This window comes from Hylobates moloch, unplaced genomic scaffold (genome assembly GCF_009828535.3).
Source record: "Hylobates moloch isolate HMO894 unplaced genomic scaffold, HMol_V3 SCAFFOLD_11, whole genome shotgun sequence".
NCBI classification, from domain to species: Eukaryota; Metazoa; Chordata; class Mammalia; order Primates; family Hylobatidae; genus Hylobates; species Hylobates moloch.
Genome location: NW_026652286.1, coordinates 34,805,278 through 34,820,801, shown reverse-complemented (window position 1 = coordinate 34,820,801; position 15,524 = coordinate 34,805,278). Strand labels below are relative to the sequence as shown.

The 15,524-nt window shown below is 47.1% G+C and overlaps 1 protein-coding gene across 2 annotated transcripts in view; it reads left to right on the top strand.

The window, feature by feature from the left end:
- The window catches only part of TEAD1 (TEA domain transcription factor 1), a 269,285-nt gene that overhangs the window by 203,495 nt on the left and 50,266 nt on the right, over nt 1–15,524 (top strand). For both annotated transcript variants that reach the window (XM_058446633.1, XM_032166581.2), the window contains 4 exons: nt 533–667; nt 1,826–1,872; nt 2,715–2,776; nt 3,833–3,957. In XM_058446633.1, coding sequence (XP_058302616.1) covers nt 533–667; nt 1,826–1,872; nt 2,715–2,776; nt 3,833–3,957 — 369 coding nt within the window. The remainder of the gene's footprint in view (nt 1–532; nt 668–1,825; nt 1,873–2,714; nt 2,777–3,832; nt 3,958–15,524) is intronic.

Below are 15,524 nucleotides of genomic sequence, written 5' to 3'. Positions count from 1 at the left end.
AGGTGTCTGCAGGGCTTCCAAGCCTTGCATGACCCCAGCAGCTCCTGGGACCATGGCCCTGTGACAGCCAGGACACACAGATAGGGCTCCTTGAGCTCTGTGGATGGTCCTACCACAGTCCACAGCTACATCTTTCCTCTCACCCCTCCTCCCATCCATTTGCTTAAAAGCAGGGCCTTTATTTTTTTTCTTCCTTAAATGTTTTAAGTAATTGGAGAAATCTTCTGGAAGCTGAAAAGCTAAATAAATATGTTGTCCACTCTTCTGAGAGGCTTCACATTGTGTTGGAAAATGGATTTAATCCCTAAAAAAAAGCCTTGCCCCGTTGGGTCTTCCCAGTAAATGTTGAGAGGTACGGTAGGTTGAGTGTGGTTTAGCCTTCTGGCTGTGTTATTTATCCATGCATGTTTGCTTTTTTTTGGCCTATTTTGTGGCTCTGTATTTTAGTCCATGTGCTCGTGGCTGTGCCTGTGTAACCTGCCTGGTAGCCATGCGTTATGTATTAAGTTGGTGTGTCACTGTCACCTTCAAGGATCAGACTGCAAAGGATAAGGCCCTGCAGCACATGGCGGCCATGTCCTCAGCCCAGATCGTCTCGGCCACTGCCATTCACAACAAGCTGGGGCTGCCTGGGATTCCACGCCCGACCTTCCCAGGGGCGCCGGGGGTAAGTCATGAGCTCAGTCCAGTAATGACAGCTGCTGGGGTTGGGGTTGGCATGGGCCAGTGTTAAGCCTCCCACCTCCATTTCTTGTCACGTGGGTCAGGTATGTGAGAGGGCAAAAGCTGCCTTGTCAACTGATAACTGAGTCTAAAGTGGTGAAAATAAGGAGGGAAAGGAGAGAGCTAGAGAGAAAGGGAGGGAGAGGAGAAGGAGGAGGAAAAGAAGAAAAGAAAAAAGGAAAAGGAAGAGGGAGAAAATCAGAAGAGGAAGGAATTCTGAGTCCCTGAAGACATGGAATTAAATGTACCTTTCTGGATTGGGCTCAGGCATCTTCTCTCTTTATCTTTTTCCTGGCCCTTGGTCCTGTCCCCTCTGTTTTCAGGGGCAACTAGCCCCTAAAGGGACAAGGCATTCTATTAACATTTACATTTTGACACCTACCAAAGGCTGAGAAGCATTATGTTATAATCTCAATCCTCCAGGTAATCTTAAATGCTTCTTATTGTCATTGCCATTTTGCAGATGAAAAAGCTGAGGTTATTCAGTAGCAAAACAAGAGTTTGGATAGCCGAGATCATAGTGGAATGGATAGCGATGTCAAGAATCAGCCCCAGGGCTGCTTGACTCTTGAGGCTGCTCTTTCCCTCCTCTATGTCATGCTGCCTCTCCAGCCCACACCAATCGCAGCAGGGAAGCTCGCTGCAGAGAAGCTGCCTGCATTGCCGCTTGGAGCTCCTGGCCTTGTTCAAGCTTTGTCCTCTGCCTTGCTGGGCCTTCAGTGCTGTCGAGGCAGAATATTATGCAGGGAATGTTTCAGAATGGAGGGAGGGTGTATGGATAAATCAGTCAGTTAAAATATTGGTGAACCCCCTGCAGCATGCCCAGATCTTTGCTTAGGTGTAAGGAAAACAGGAGCTGCTGCCTGCGTCTGCCCTTGGGGGCATTTTCAGGAAGGAGGCTCTAAGGGAAGCTCTGGGTTGCCAGTCCAAGGATATAGGTTGTGGTCTTATGCAAGTGGTGACTGCATTTGCACTCTGGGAAAGCGATTCTGTTGGGTGATCAAACCTGCTGTCTTTTAGCAGGGGTTGCGATGCGTAGGCATCCTAAACTATGCTTTGAAGTAAACTCGTAATTCTGAGGCCTTTGCATTTTGCCTTCCAGTTCTGGCCGGGAATGATTCAAACAGGGCAGCCAGGATCCTCACAAGAGTAAGTCTGAGGAGGGGTGGGCACTGACAACTAGGGGCTGGTCCCAGCCCACCTGGGGAGAGCTCTTCCTGGACCATACTGTCTCAGGGCCTGGAGGAAAAAGGAGCATTAAACTGAGGTCCCAGAAGGCATCCCCTTCTTATTGTCTACTGAGGCCCCTGGCAGGAAAGAGACTAGCTTTTCGGATCTGGGAGATTTGGAAACACCTCACTCCCACCTTAATTATTAGCAGTCATCCAGCTGGAAGCAAGAAGTGGACCCCTCTTCCTTCATGGTATTGAAGGCTGAGCTGTGGTCTTCCTTGCCTGAGAAAGGGCGGCACAGGTGATCCTCTAGCCTATTTCATTCTGGCCGGCCCTGTAGTAGGGTGGCTAGTAGACAAATCCTACTGATGCCTTGGGGGCAAGAGAAGACAGATCAGTAAACTGGAAAATAAGGTCTATTTCGGGATAAAAGAAAGGAAATCCTGCCTATATGCTGTAAAAAAACTTGCACTGTTTGGCCTAGAGAAGGAGAGCCTGAAGCATGTCCCACACTTTGCCTAGAAGTGGTGACTGCTTGACCTCAGAGGTTCAAAGGCAGATGTCACAGCACAAGGAATTCAGGCTGTCTTTCTAGCATGTCCCATTGAACTGGAATGAGGCTTGGTGGTTTGATCCCTACCTGGCTGCTGGTCCCTCTCAGTTTATGGAACAACTGCCTCTGCCTGGGGTGTGCTACTGCCTGCAGGCAGGGACCACAGCGGTGAAGGACCTCCCACTGGGAGGTCATAGAGGGGCCTGGGTAATAGCCCCTGCTGCAGATGCGATCTCTAACTCTGTCTGCCATCTCTCTGTTCCCAGCGTCAAGCCTTTTGTGCAGCAGGCCTACCCCATCCAGCCAGCGGTCACAGCCCCCATTCCAGGTGAGTGTCCCTAAAACTTCTTTTTGGGTACACAGCCCCACACAGCTGACAGCTGGGTCTGGCACTTCGTTCCCAGAGTCAAGAGATGCTCAACTTTGCCACAGCCGCACATTGCCCCTGACTTGCAGGATCCTTGGGTAGCCTGGAGCTCAGGAGGGCCACAGGGGTGACCCCTGCCAGGTCCCGATTCCCTTCAGTCATCTCCCAAGAGCTTTTCAGATGGTTTGTTTAAGAAACAGGAAGCCTCCTCACTTTCACTGAAGGTGCTGGATTATCCTCAGAAGGCGAGGTTGCTGCAGCATCTTCCTCAATATAAACTGGCCAAATTAGGCAGTCTAAGTCTCGAGGCTGGATAGGGTTTCATTCACCCTTTCTTAGATAAGTAGATTTCGGTCCTGCTACCTTTCTTTTAAGGAGAGAGTACATGGAAGCTCAAAGTGGAAAACATGAATCTGTCCAGCCTGCCTGTCTCCTTCCCCACAAAGCGCACCCCCCATCCCCATGTGCGTGTGTAGTTACTCCTTTGCACTACTTGAGGTGTACAGTATAAAAGTCACTGCTCTTCCTTATGGATTCCCCAAACTGAAAATGCTTTCACATATTGCCCTGTGCCCGAGTACTATGGAACATTCAGAGAGAATATTCTGTGGTGCTCGTGACCACAGTCTTAAGGAACGTGGACAAACACAAGAAGTGCACGGCATGTCCGGGTCTCACAGGAACTCTTTGGAAGCATTCACTTCTCACTGTCCTGTCATTCTTGGCATGGTCCCCAAGTAGACCCCTTGGTCCAGGATTAGATGTCCTCATACTACAGCCCTTAACCTTAGCTGAAGTTGGCTTAATGAGGAACACGTGCTTTGTGCTTATTTGACTGTTCACCATCACTAGGGTCCTCAGCTAGCATCTATCATCTGAGTTCTCCCTGCCAGATCTGGTGGAGAGGGGGCTGTTGGCATTTCCTTCTGGGTCATCTGTAGAGCCCTGTTCCAGTATTTGCCTGAGGCCCAAGGGGAGGTGAGTGACCAGCATCAAAGGTGACGATTGCTTTTTCAGGGTTTGAGCCTGCATCGGCCCCAGCTCCTTCAGTCCCTGCCTGGCAAGGTCGCTCCATTGGCACAACCAAGCTTCGCCTGGTGGAATTTTCAGCTTTTCTCGAGCAGCAGCGAGACCCAGACTCGGTGAGTGTGCCCAGAGAGGTGTGTCTTGAATCCAGGATTTCTTTCCCTTTACTGTTTACCTCCTTGCTTCTCTTTCTTTCGTCCTTTACCCCTGCCCCCTGCCTGACACATATCCCGTGTGAAAATGGGTCTAGGAAAGAATAGCTTTTTGATTAAGTAAAAAGGGATTCCTATTGGCAGATTTGTAGAAAACAGCAGAGTAGGAGGTGTATTACTGTCCTGGACCCCGAGGTGCTGTAGGGAATACATGAGTCAGAGAGAGGGACATTTACAAGCTCTTATGTTTTGTAAAATTTAACAAGAAGTAACATTTATTGAGCCTTGCCATATGCCTGGTCCCATGCAGAGTTATTTAGATATATGATCACAATTCATCTTCATAAAAACCCTAGGAAGCTAGGTACTGACCAACAAATGAGGAAACAGAGAGCGTAAGTAACTTTCCCAAAGTCACACAGTTAATCTCTGATGGATTAGAGATTCAAGCTCAGGTCCTGAAAACTCTAAAGCGTAAACATTTAGCTGTTATTCCATACTCTCTTTCCAACTCTGTTTTCTCAAGATAGCAAATTGTTCTCTTCTTAAGAACAACTTCTTAAGAAGAAGTGGCCAGGCATGGTGGCTCACGCCTGTAATCCCAGCACTTTGGGAGGCCAAGGTGGGCAGATCACGAGGTCAGGAGATCAAGATCATCTTGACCAACATAGTGAAACCCCGTCTCTACTAAAAATACATGGCAATGCCCATGTAGTCCCAGCTACTTGGGAGGCTGAGGCAGGATAATTGGTTGAACCCAAGAGGCGGAGGTTGCGGTGTGCCAAGATCGCGCCACTGCACTCCAGCCTGGCGACAGAGCGAGACTCCATCTCAAAGAAAAAAAAAAAAAGAAGAAGTAACAAAATGACACTTTAACAGTTTGCCATAGAGTGCAGTGCATTATAATATCGTAAATACCAGTAACATTGGCATCTGGACTCTTATTTGTCACTTTCTTCTTTGCTACCTCCCCCACCCCTATCTTGTACCCATCGTCCCATTGTTTCTCAGCCAGGCATTTCCCATACATATGTGATCCTCCCTTCTTTCCCACCCAGCAAGCCCCGTACCCTTTCTTCACACCCACTCCTTGGCTGTGAGTGTGAGCGTTGCATCTGTGTGTGGGTGAGCCCAAGGCAAAAACTGAAGGAATCCTTAGTTTGTCTCTGAGATCCTCACCAACTCTTGCCACATTCTCTATCTCACCCTATCCTTCCCATCTCCTAAGTCCCATGCTGTCTGTGTGTTGCCTGCCTTAATGTCATTTCTATTATCGCGAGAAAGTGTCAGGAATGAGTTAAGAGCCTGTGGTAGATAACCGAGATGCTGAACAATTGGAGGTGACCTCTCACGGGAGTGTTTGCACTTCACCTTAAGGGAAGGCCTCGCATGGGGCAGAGGGGCTTGACCAGCCATCACCAGAGTGGAGGACTCACATGTGGCGCACTGATGTCTTTGTCCACAAATCGTGAACTTTGGGAGCTGGTGGAAAGATAGAGCTGCTTCCAAATTAGGGGGAAAAATGAGGGAAGGAATGTAAATTGGGCCCATCAGGACAGGTATAAGAAAATGGGGCTATTGAGACCAGGAAAGAGAAGAAAAGGCCAACTGGATGACTCCTTCCAAGCAGCTGAGTGGCTAACAGGAATATTGATGGTGAGGGGTAAATCCATCTAGGTGGAAGGCATTAAGACAAACTGAAAGATGCCCTGCGTGACTCTGTGCTGCTGGTTCTTTCTGGGAAGCATACATAGTTCTTTGGTTGAAGGCTGGGCTTTGGCCCAGATACTGCTTCTGCCTCTTGTAACTGGTGTTTCCATGACACTTTGTTGTTTACAGAGTACTTTGTGGTTGAGTATTTCATTCTGTCCTTATAGTGCCCCATCAGATAGGTTCTGTTTTCCCCATGATAGGTTCTGTTTGCCCCATTTTACAGATAAAGAAACTGAGGCCCAGACATACTAAATGACTTAAGATATCTAGTCAGTAAACAGAGGGAACCAGGAGCCCAAATCTTGTATTTCATTGTATCCTTTTCACTATCGTAAAAGATCACCTCCCAGTTTTGAGGGTCTCTTGAATTGTCTTTGTTTTTTTTTTTTTTTTTTTTTTTTTTTTTTTTTTTTTGAGACAGAGTCTCGCTGTGTTGCCCAGGCTGGAGTGCAGTGGCGTGATCTCCACTGACTGCAAGCTCCACCTCCCGGGTTCACGCCATTCTCCTGCCTCAGCCTCCCGAGTAGCTGGGACTACAGGCTCCCGCCACTACGCCTGGCTAATTTTTTTTGTATTTTTAGTAGAGACGGGATTTCACCATGTTAGCCAGGGTGGTCTCAATCTCCTGACCTCGTGATCCGCCCGCCTCGGCCTCCCGAAGTGCTGGGATTACAGGCGTGAGCCACTGCGCCTGGGCTTGAATTGTCTTTTCAGTCTGAATATCTCCTGTGTAAGCAAATTTTTCTTTGCATGTGACTGTTTTTTTTAGGAAACAACTCCAAGACACTGGGAGGCAAAAGTCCCCACATGATTTTTGCTTCCCTGGTTAAAATACTGTGGAATCATTTATAAAAATTCTCTTTTTTTTAAAGAAATTAAAATAACCTGGTAGCTCCCTCATTGTTAACTGTGCTCTCCAGTTATGGACCTCTTAGGGCCCAGAAGGCTCAATTGCCTCTTTTTGTTGTTAGTATTTGTTGGGCTAAACATTTTGAATCATTCAGACCATTCTGCAAACATTCATGTGCACCTGCATGTGCAAGAAGCTGCACAGGAGAGGGGCTCATCGCTACCCAGACGGCCACAGCCTCGGCCCCTGGGGAGTATAATGCCTGACAGCGGAGACAGACACGAAACAGGTTATTATCTGAGAGATCATTGCAAAGTGCTGTGACTTCTAGGAAGGAAGAATACTGAACGCTGTGAGTAACAGGAAACAGGGCAAGCTTCCTTGAGGAAGTAGCCCTTAAGCTGAAAGGTGGAGGATTGGACAGGGAGAGAATAAGGGAGCAGAATATTCCAGAGGTGATGAAGCTGAAGTGTATGTAGCAGTATATTAAATCGGTGACTGTTTTAGGAAAGTCAAGGCCCACTAAGTTGCTAGAGTAGAGGCCAGAGGTAAGTGTTTCAGGTACGTTCGGGATACATATAATAATCTGAATGGGTAAACTGCATCTGGCCTGCTGTTGTTGAATAAAAAAGCTTGACTTACATAGACTCCAACACGTGACTTAAAAGGCCCTGGAATGAAAGGAAGGCCCGGTGTAACATCCTTGGGTCCTTTGAGAAAGATAGTTATATTTTAGGGAACATGAATTGGGGATTGGGAGAAATTAGAATTTATTTAACAAGTATTTTTTGAGCACCTACTACACGCCAGCCAGTGTTTCAGGTGTTAGAAATTCAGCAGTGAACAAAACAAAGTTCTTTTTCTCATGGAGCCCACACTTGGGTGGAGAACACAAGAACTACCCAAGCACATAAATACCCAGTACGTCAGGGGATGCTAACTGCTTATGTGGAATAATGGTCCTTTGTCACAACCGATTTTTTTTTTTTGAGATGGGGTCTTACTGTGTTGCCCAGGCTGGCCTCAAACTCCTGGGCTGAAGTGATCCTCATGCCTCAGGCTCCCGGGTAGCTGGGACTACAGTTATGCACTGCCATGCCCCAACCTTCTTCACAATTGAAAGTTACTTGCTTTTTGGATTTAAAGTATATAATTTCAGAAAATAATAATACCCCCAATAGATATGTTGATGTTTCTGGCTTGTATTATGATACTAAGTGGTGCGCATTAGACATTACCAGCCAGAGCTCAGTCACTGCTGTGAAATTATTTTGCCTATCCTCAGTCACTGTTGTTGGTGTCGCTTCTGATATTCCTATGTTACAAACACTCATTCTTCAGTTGAACACAAATGATTTAATATATGCAAATGAAAGTGGCAGATTTTTTTTTTTTTTTTTTGAGACACAGAGTCTTGCTCTGTCACCCAGGCTGGAGTGCGGTGGCACGATCTTGGCTCACTGCAAGCTCCGCCTCCCAGGTTCACACCATTCTCCTGCCTCAGCCTCCCAAGTAGCTGGGACTACAGACACCCACCACTACGCCTGGCTAATTTTTTTGTATTTTTAGTGAGATGGGGTTTCACCGTGTTAGCCAGGACGGTCTCGATCTCCTGACCGCGTGATCTGCCTGCCTCAGCCTCCCAAAGTGCTGGGATTACAGGCGTGAACCACTGCGCCCGGCCGCAGATTGTTAATAGGATCTATATTTGATTTTAGTGGACATGTGAGGGCCTGAAGGTTGGTTCTTGTACTAGAGGGAAAAAGTGGTGGCTGACCAGTTGAAGTGATGGAGAATTAATAAAATTATTTAAAGCATTTGACAGTATCTTAAGTACCAGCCTCTCAAGTTATATACTGTGTGCTTTGTTGGACAAACACAAGGTGCTATTACAATCAAGGAAGGTATAATGGTACTTCAGGGCTAAGGTTACACTGAAAAATTTGTATCAGGTAGATAGTTTCTTTGGCTCTTAGAGTTTTTGTGACTTCTCAGACTTTAATTTTGCTATATTTTTGTTCCAACAACAGAAACATTAAGGCCATCTAAAATAAACTCAGCTGATACATTTTAACAAATTTGGGCATACAGTACTTAAAATTTAACATCCAGCATTAACCACATTAATTTGATAAGCGAACAAAGTGACCAATAATTAAAGGGCCCTAAATAAGTTAAACTTTGCATTTGGATTCTCTAGATGTTTGTTACAGACAGACATGTACATATGTTTCCCCCTACTTCTTTGTAACGGCTTAGGCTCATTAGACCCAAGGGGTTATAAAATATTTTTAGTAGAGAAGAGAACTTATAGGTAGTGCTGGCAAAAAAAGAAATTATGTAGCCAGGTTCCATGCTATTTGTCATTAGTGACTTCTTTCATCTTTATTGAGCTCTGTGAGGTAGGTTATTCTATTCCCTTCTACAGAAGAGGCTTGGAGAGATGCTGCCTTACAGTAGCCAGCTCTGCACCCCAGCCTGCCTGTAGCATCTCTTAAGAGAAGATAAGACTTGATTGCTGGCTGGGTGCGATGGCTCACGCTTGTAATCCCAGCACTTTGGGAGGCCAAGGCGGGTGGGTCACTTGAGGCCAGAAGTTTAAGACCAGCCTGGCCAACATGGTGAAACCCTATCTCTACTAAAAATACAAAAATTAGCTGGGCATGGTGGAGGGTACCTATAATCCCAGCTACTCGGGAGACTGAGGCAGGAGAATCACTTGAACCCAAAAGGTGGAGGTTGCGGTGAGCCGAGATCACGCCACTGCACTCCAGCCTGGGTGACGAGTGAAACTCCGTCTCAAAAAAAGACATGGTTGCATACTTTGGTACCAACAAAGCCAAGAGAAGAACCTTAGTTTGTCTCCTCCTTAGTCTGAAGTGGCCTTAGAACCAGCATTTTCTGAAATTTACTCGTTGGCTCACCACATATGTCACCCTTGCCAACACTGAAGACTTCCTCACAACCCTACCACTTCTAGCGATAGTGATGGCCAACATTTACTAAATATTTTCTGTGTGCCAACACTATGCATTATCTTATGTAATCCTTATGAAGTAGCTTGCCCAGTGTTAGATAGACAACTGACATGGGAAGTAGGATTCAGATCCAGGTCTGTTGACTCCACATCCTGAGATTGTGACCAAAAGGCTGTATGGTCCATTTGTATCTGATGAGTAGTCTGTTTTTGTAGCCCAGGGCCATGAGGAGCTAATGGGCGAATAATTAGGGGGATGATCGCCCCCTGCTGGCTCTGTGTCATGTGTAAACCAGACGGCAGCTTCCCCAAGTTGGTGGTGGTTTATGTTGGAGGAGAACCAGCGAGTCAGTCCCTCTGTTACCTTTGGCTCTACTAGAAGCTAAGAGAAAAACAGCAGAGGGTGAAGAAAGGAAGGAAGAGTGTAAAAAACAAAGACTATTTTAGTTGGAAATATACTTTGTACATGATTTCAGTGTTGCATATCAAAGGACCTCAAGTGTTAAGTGTGATATCCTCCACCCAAGGTGGGCTGTTTAAAAGGGGCCTCCCTGAAATCAGGGTCCAGTTTCTAGAGGCCAAGTTAGGCAGATGAAAACTCGGCCTGGCTGAGCTGTCAGCTGAATCCTGAAAGTACACAGGGAGTGGTTTTCCTGATAAAGCCTGGAGTGATTCCTCCACCTCAATTCTGGGGCACGGCGGGTTCCTCCAGCCCCCCACAGGGCAGCAGCTGGCAAACCCCCACCTGCTCAGACTGCCCGGGCACCAGGCTGTGTGTCTCATGCCTGTTGTGATGTGGATGCCATAGTGAGCAGGAGCCAGGAAGAGAGCACAGAAAGGATTTACTTAGGAGTTACACAACCAGAGGAGGGGAGAGTTGGGGGTGGAGAAAGAGGCAAAGAGATTGTTCTCTTTAGATTTTGAGGAAGCAGTCACTGCCTTGCAGAAGAGAAGTTCCATGATACAGTAGAGGAACAAACCCGATCAGGGGAGGCACACGTTCGCTCAACATATGAAACTCATTTATTTTTATTTTTTTAATTGAGACAGGGTCTCACTGCATTGCCCAGGCTGGAATGTAGTGGCACAATCACAGCTGACTGCAGCCTCGACCTCCCAGGCTCAAGGGATTGTCCCATCTTAGCCTCCCAAGTTGCTGGGAATACAGGCATGCACCACCACACCCAGCTGATTTCTGTATTTTTAGTAGAAATGGGGTTTTACTATGTTGCTCAAGCTGGTATTGAATTCCTGGGCTCAAGCCATCCACCCACCTCGGCCTCCCAAAGTGCTGGGATTACAGGTGTAAGCCCAGCCAAGCAACTTACTTATATATTATGTCAATAATGATCATCACCAGCACTTATGAGCTCTGTTTTGGTATGCTGAGCATTATGTCCAGTCTGTACATAAAGGAACCGTGGCTCAGAAACGTTAAAGTTATCAAGATCTACCTCCAAGAATGGTGACTGTGCCAAAGTTTACCACCACTCTGTATTCTTAACCATGTCACTGTACTTTTGAAGAAATAAAGACAAAGTTCAAAAGTTAAAAACAGCTGCCTGCAAACTAGGAGCTCCCCAAGCAAGGCCAGACCTCTGAGGGCCTTCCACATTCGGTAGATGGTTACTCTGGGTTCCCTCTGAGTTCCTGTTCCAACCCATGGAAAATTGTCTTCCACAAAACCAGTTTCTGGTGCTAAAAAGGGGACTGCTGCTTTAGAGCCTATCTTTCATCATGCTCTAGTGGCAGCAAAGACGTGACTGATACTAGAATTCTTAGCAGCTGTTTGAGATTTGGGGCAAATTACCTCAGCTCAGCCTCAGTTTCCAGTCTGTCTTAAGTGGACATAGCAGGATCGCTGCCACGCTCACTGTGATAATTACATTTAGAAATATCCCTGAACATACTGAGCATTCCACAAATGCCTCTGAACCTGTATGTCTTACAGTAATGTGAAAGGAAATTGAGCCAGAGCTCTGGACAGGGATCAAGCTTGTGAGAATGTGCTCACTAGGTGCTTTGGACTCTACTGAAATTGTAACAGGAGTCAATATTTTTCAATTACTTTTGAGACAGAGTTGTGCTCTGTTGCCCAAGCTGGAGTGCAGTGGCGCAAGCTTGGCTCACTGCAACCTCCACCTCCCAGGTTCAAGCAGTTCCCCTGCCTCAGCCTCCCACGTAGCTGGGATTACAGGCATGCACCATCATGCCTGGCTAATTTTTGTATTTTTAGTAGAGACAAGATTTTGTCATGTTGGCCAGGCTGGTCTCAAACTCCTGACCTCAAGTGATTTACCTGCCTCAGCCTCCCAAAGTGCTGGGATTACAGATGTGAACCACCATGCACGGCCTCAATTAATTTTTAAAGTCAATTAAACTTTTCATAAAGGTAGTAAATTTATGTGGTCAAAAAATCTCCAAGCATAAGAGAATGGAAGGGAGATGTCTCTTCCTTCTCATTCCTATCCTACCCTTAAGTAGGTAGCCACTGTTACTATTCTCTTATGAGGCTTTGTAGTGATTTTAATGCATATGCAATCTAACATGAATACATGTATTCTCCCACCCCACCCTGCTTTTTAAGAGAGGATGTGATCTGATTTGTGCTTCAGGAAAACGATGGCTGCATCAGGTGAGAGCAGGGACTGGAGGAAACTATACTGTCAACCAGCCGGTGGCTGATGAGGACCAAACCAAGGCAGGGGCCGTGGCTGAGGAAATGGCAGAGGGGAGAGATGTTATGGAGATAAAATTAAAAAGCCTTGTGGATTAATGAGCTGTGAGAAGAGGAGGATAAATTGTAATGACTGGGTGTTTGAGACCAAGGATGCTGATAAAATTTGAAGAGTCCTGGAATAGAGGAGGAAGCAGGATTGCTAAGAACTGACTTGGTGATAATGCTTTTGCCTTTCATTCTCAAAATAAGCTTGTTGAAATACTTACTGGAGACAGGAAAGCTCAGAGAGTTTAAGTAACTTCATCTGGGACCTGGCTAATAGATGGCAGGGTTGACTATTTGAACTTTGTCTGAATTTCATAGTGTATGAGAAAATGACACTTACCCCATTATCTGGGAAAATGGGAAGGGCAGGGATGGTTCTCCATTCACAGACGGACATTTGATTTGGGCCCCAGGAGAGGAGAGAGTTCCTGAAGGGTCACCTGGGCTTTGTGATGGCAGCCCCCTCAGCCAGAAGGAAGGGAGTTTTGCTGCCTGGTGTCCTGGCCCTTATCTTTATTCCAAGGGGCTGGACCTCCTGGATGTGGACATGGGAGTTAGCAGTCTTCATAGTCAGAGGGAGCCCAAGGTCTCCCCTCTGGGGGACTGGCAGGCCTGTGGTTGAGCCCGCATGGAAGGTCTGTAAATATATCCTGCAGATAACATGATTCTTTTTCGTAAAGGCAGTTGGTCAAATGTGGGCCCAAGGATGATTTAATTTCACATTTTTATACTTCTTTCAATGGCCTAAATTTACAGATCAACTAAAATTCCGTTGTCAGAACACAGATCCTGTCTTGGTTTGGAAAATGTGACCAGGACAGCTCTAAGGAAATATGACATTGATGAGGCCTGTGGAAGAAAGAAGAGGGGGATGGCTGTGCATGGGGATTAGGTTGGAGACACAAGATAAGAAGCAAGGTTTCGGCCGGGCGTGGTGGTTCATGCCTGTAAACCCCAGCACTTTGGGAGGCCAAGGCGTGTGGGTCACCTGAGGTCAGGCATTCAAGACCAGCCTGGCCAACATGGTGAAACCCCCACTTCTACAAAAATACAAAAATTAGCTCGGCGTGATGGTGGGTGCCTGTAATCCCAGCTACTTGGGAGGCAGAGGCAGGAGATTCGCTTGAACCTGGGAGGCAGAGGTTGCAGTGAGCTGAGATCACACCATTGCACTCCAGCCTGGGCAACAGAGGAGACTCTGTCTCAAAAAAATAAATAAATAAAAATAAGCAGCAGCAGTAAGGTTTCAATTCCCGATTGCCAGGAGGGTTCTTGCCTTTATCCTGGACAGGACAGAGAAGGGCACCGGTGTCTCTGGAGAAGCTTCCTAGTTTTATAGTGGCTGCTGAGGCAGTTGCTCCATCTTGGGGTGGAGAATGGCTGTTTGAACAAATCTGGTTCCTGGTCCTTCAGAAAAGAGGCTCCTTCTCTCCTGTAATTCAGGGCTTGGAAGTGATCTCATGCCAGTAAGCCAGGTCACCAGCATCTGTGTGGCCTGGGCGGAACTTTCACATTGACTGTTTAATTTGACCTTGGAGACAGGCTAGGGTTCATCACTGCTCAGATGAGGAAGCCAAGGCCCAGGAAGGTTAAGCAACTTGGCTCAAGCCACTCAGCTCAAAAATAGCAGACCCTAGATATTCTAACCCAGGTGTCATTAATGTTCCCTTCTCATGCTTCGGAATAAGTGGTGGGAAAGTACATTTGGCCTTCCAGGTTTGGGGAGGAAGGCTGCAGCTGATCTGACGGTTGGCTGTGCTCAGTCCTTGAATGTGTCTTAGGTTTTTCTTATGTTTTTCCAAGCCTGGTCTTCCAGTAGGACATAGGAGACGGAGTGTCTCCTGGGGAAGGAGATGATGGCTCAGTGTGGAGCGCCCCCATACCCCTCACAATCCTGAGCCCTTGCCGAGCCACCTGCAAGCCCCTCCAGGCCCAAGGCACACCCTCTTGTGGCAGCAGCCTGTGCTTTGTACTCAGTGTTTCTGAGATGCTCTGGCCACTTCCCCTCTTTCTTCATTACCCTTTGGGAAGGAGGCCACTGAAAGCGTCTGGAAATTTGGGTTCTATAGACATTTCACAGAGGCCCCAGTCAGGCCCCCTCTGCTTTCTTTGGCAGGTCCGCACCCCACGCACCTTCCTGGTTGCTCACTCAGTCGGTGGGGCTTTCAGCTGCACTTCTGTGGGGAAAACACACTCCTGTCTGAGGAAGCAGCAGCCCCTTTGTGGAGATGGTGCTTGGAGTGGGAGGTGGGAAGGATGCATCTCGGTGTGAGATCCCGGAAGGAGGGATTCACTTGCTCCTTGTTTCCAATGATGTTTCTCTATGGGAAGAGCGAGGGGCATGGGATGAAGTGGCATATCAGGGCCAAGTGGCCAGAACAGGGCTGGTGCCCTGAACAGTGAGCTGAGGAGAGAACTCACTTCAGATTCACTTTCTCCTGGGCAGGAACCGTGAGCACAGGCAAGCTCCTGGGCTGAATGTGCGGCAACCTTTCTTGGCTTGGCTCCGCAGCCGTTCTCTGTCCCCCCAGGGGCCACCACAGGCTGCCCAGCCTGCCCTAGGGGGTAGGTGGACAGACATTCCGGGCAGGACCGTGACAAGAAGTAAATGTAGGCCATTTGTCCTTGTTCTGTTCCAGCTTGTACATTAGCATCCCTTGACATGAGTTATTTGTCTTGATTTCTTTAAATTCCTAAGTGGATTATAATTTTTTTCTTGGTATTATTTGACAGCAGTCATATTTTTCAAGGTTTCACTACGTTCTTCAAATACTTAGAATTTTTGGAACAAATTTAGGAAAAGACTGCCATCTTCAGGTTGGACGGTGCAGTGCAGAACCCGGTGTGTCTGAGGGCACCTCGCAGATGCCGAGGACTAGCAGATTTGTAGGGCTTTTTCTTCCTTTTCCACAAAGATTGAACTGCCTTCAACAGTTCAATACATCTAGATTCAATACATCTAGAATGTATTGGCAGTCCTTTAAAAAAAAAAAAGAGAAAAAAGCCCCAGTGACCCCTGTTGGAAGTTGTACTGTTGTGGTTTGTTTCATCTACAGTGATGGACAACCTCCTAGGCTGTCCCCACCCCACTTTTGGGAACAGACTTTGCATGCCTAAGAGGAAGGTAGGAAGCAGGTATCTGGAGAGGGTACTGTGTGCCTGAGGGAAATGCGGAGGCCAGACCCCACAAGGCTTCCCAACACTTCCACTACCCTAGCACCGATGGTAACATCAGAACAGTAGAAATCGCCTTAATGAGTCTGAAA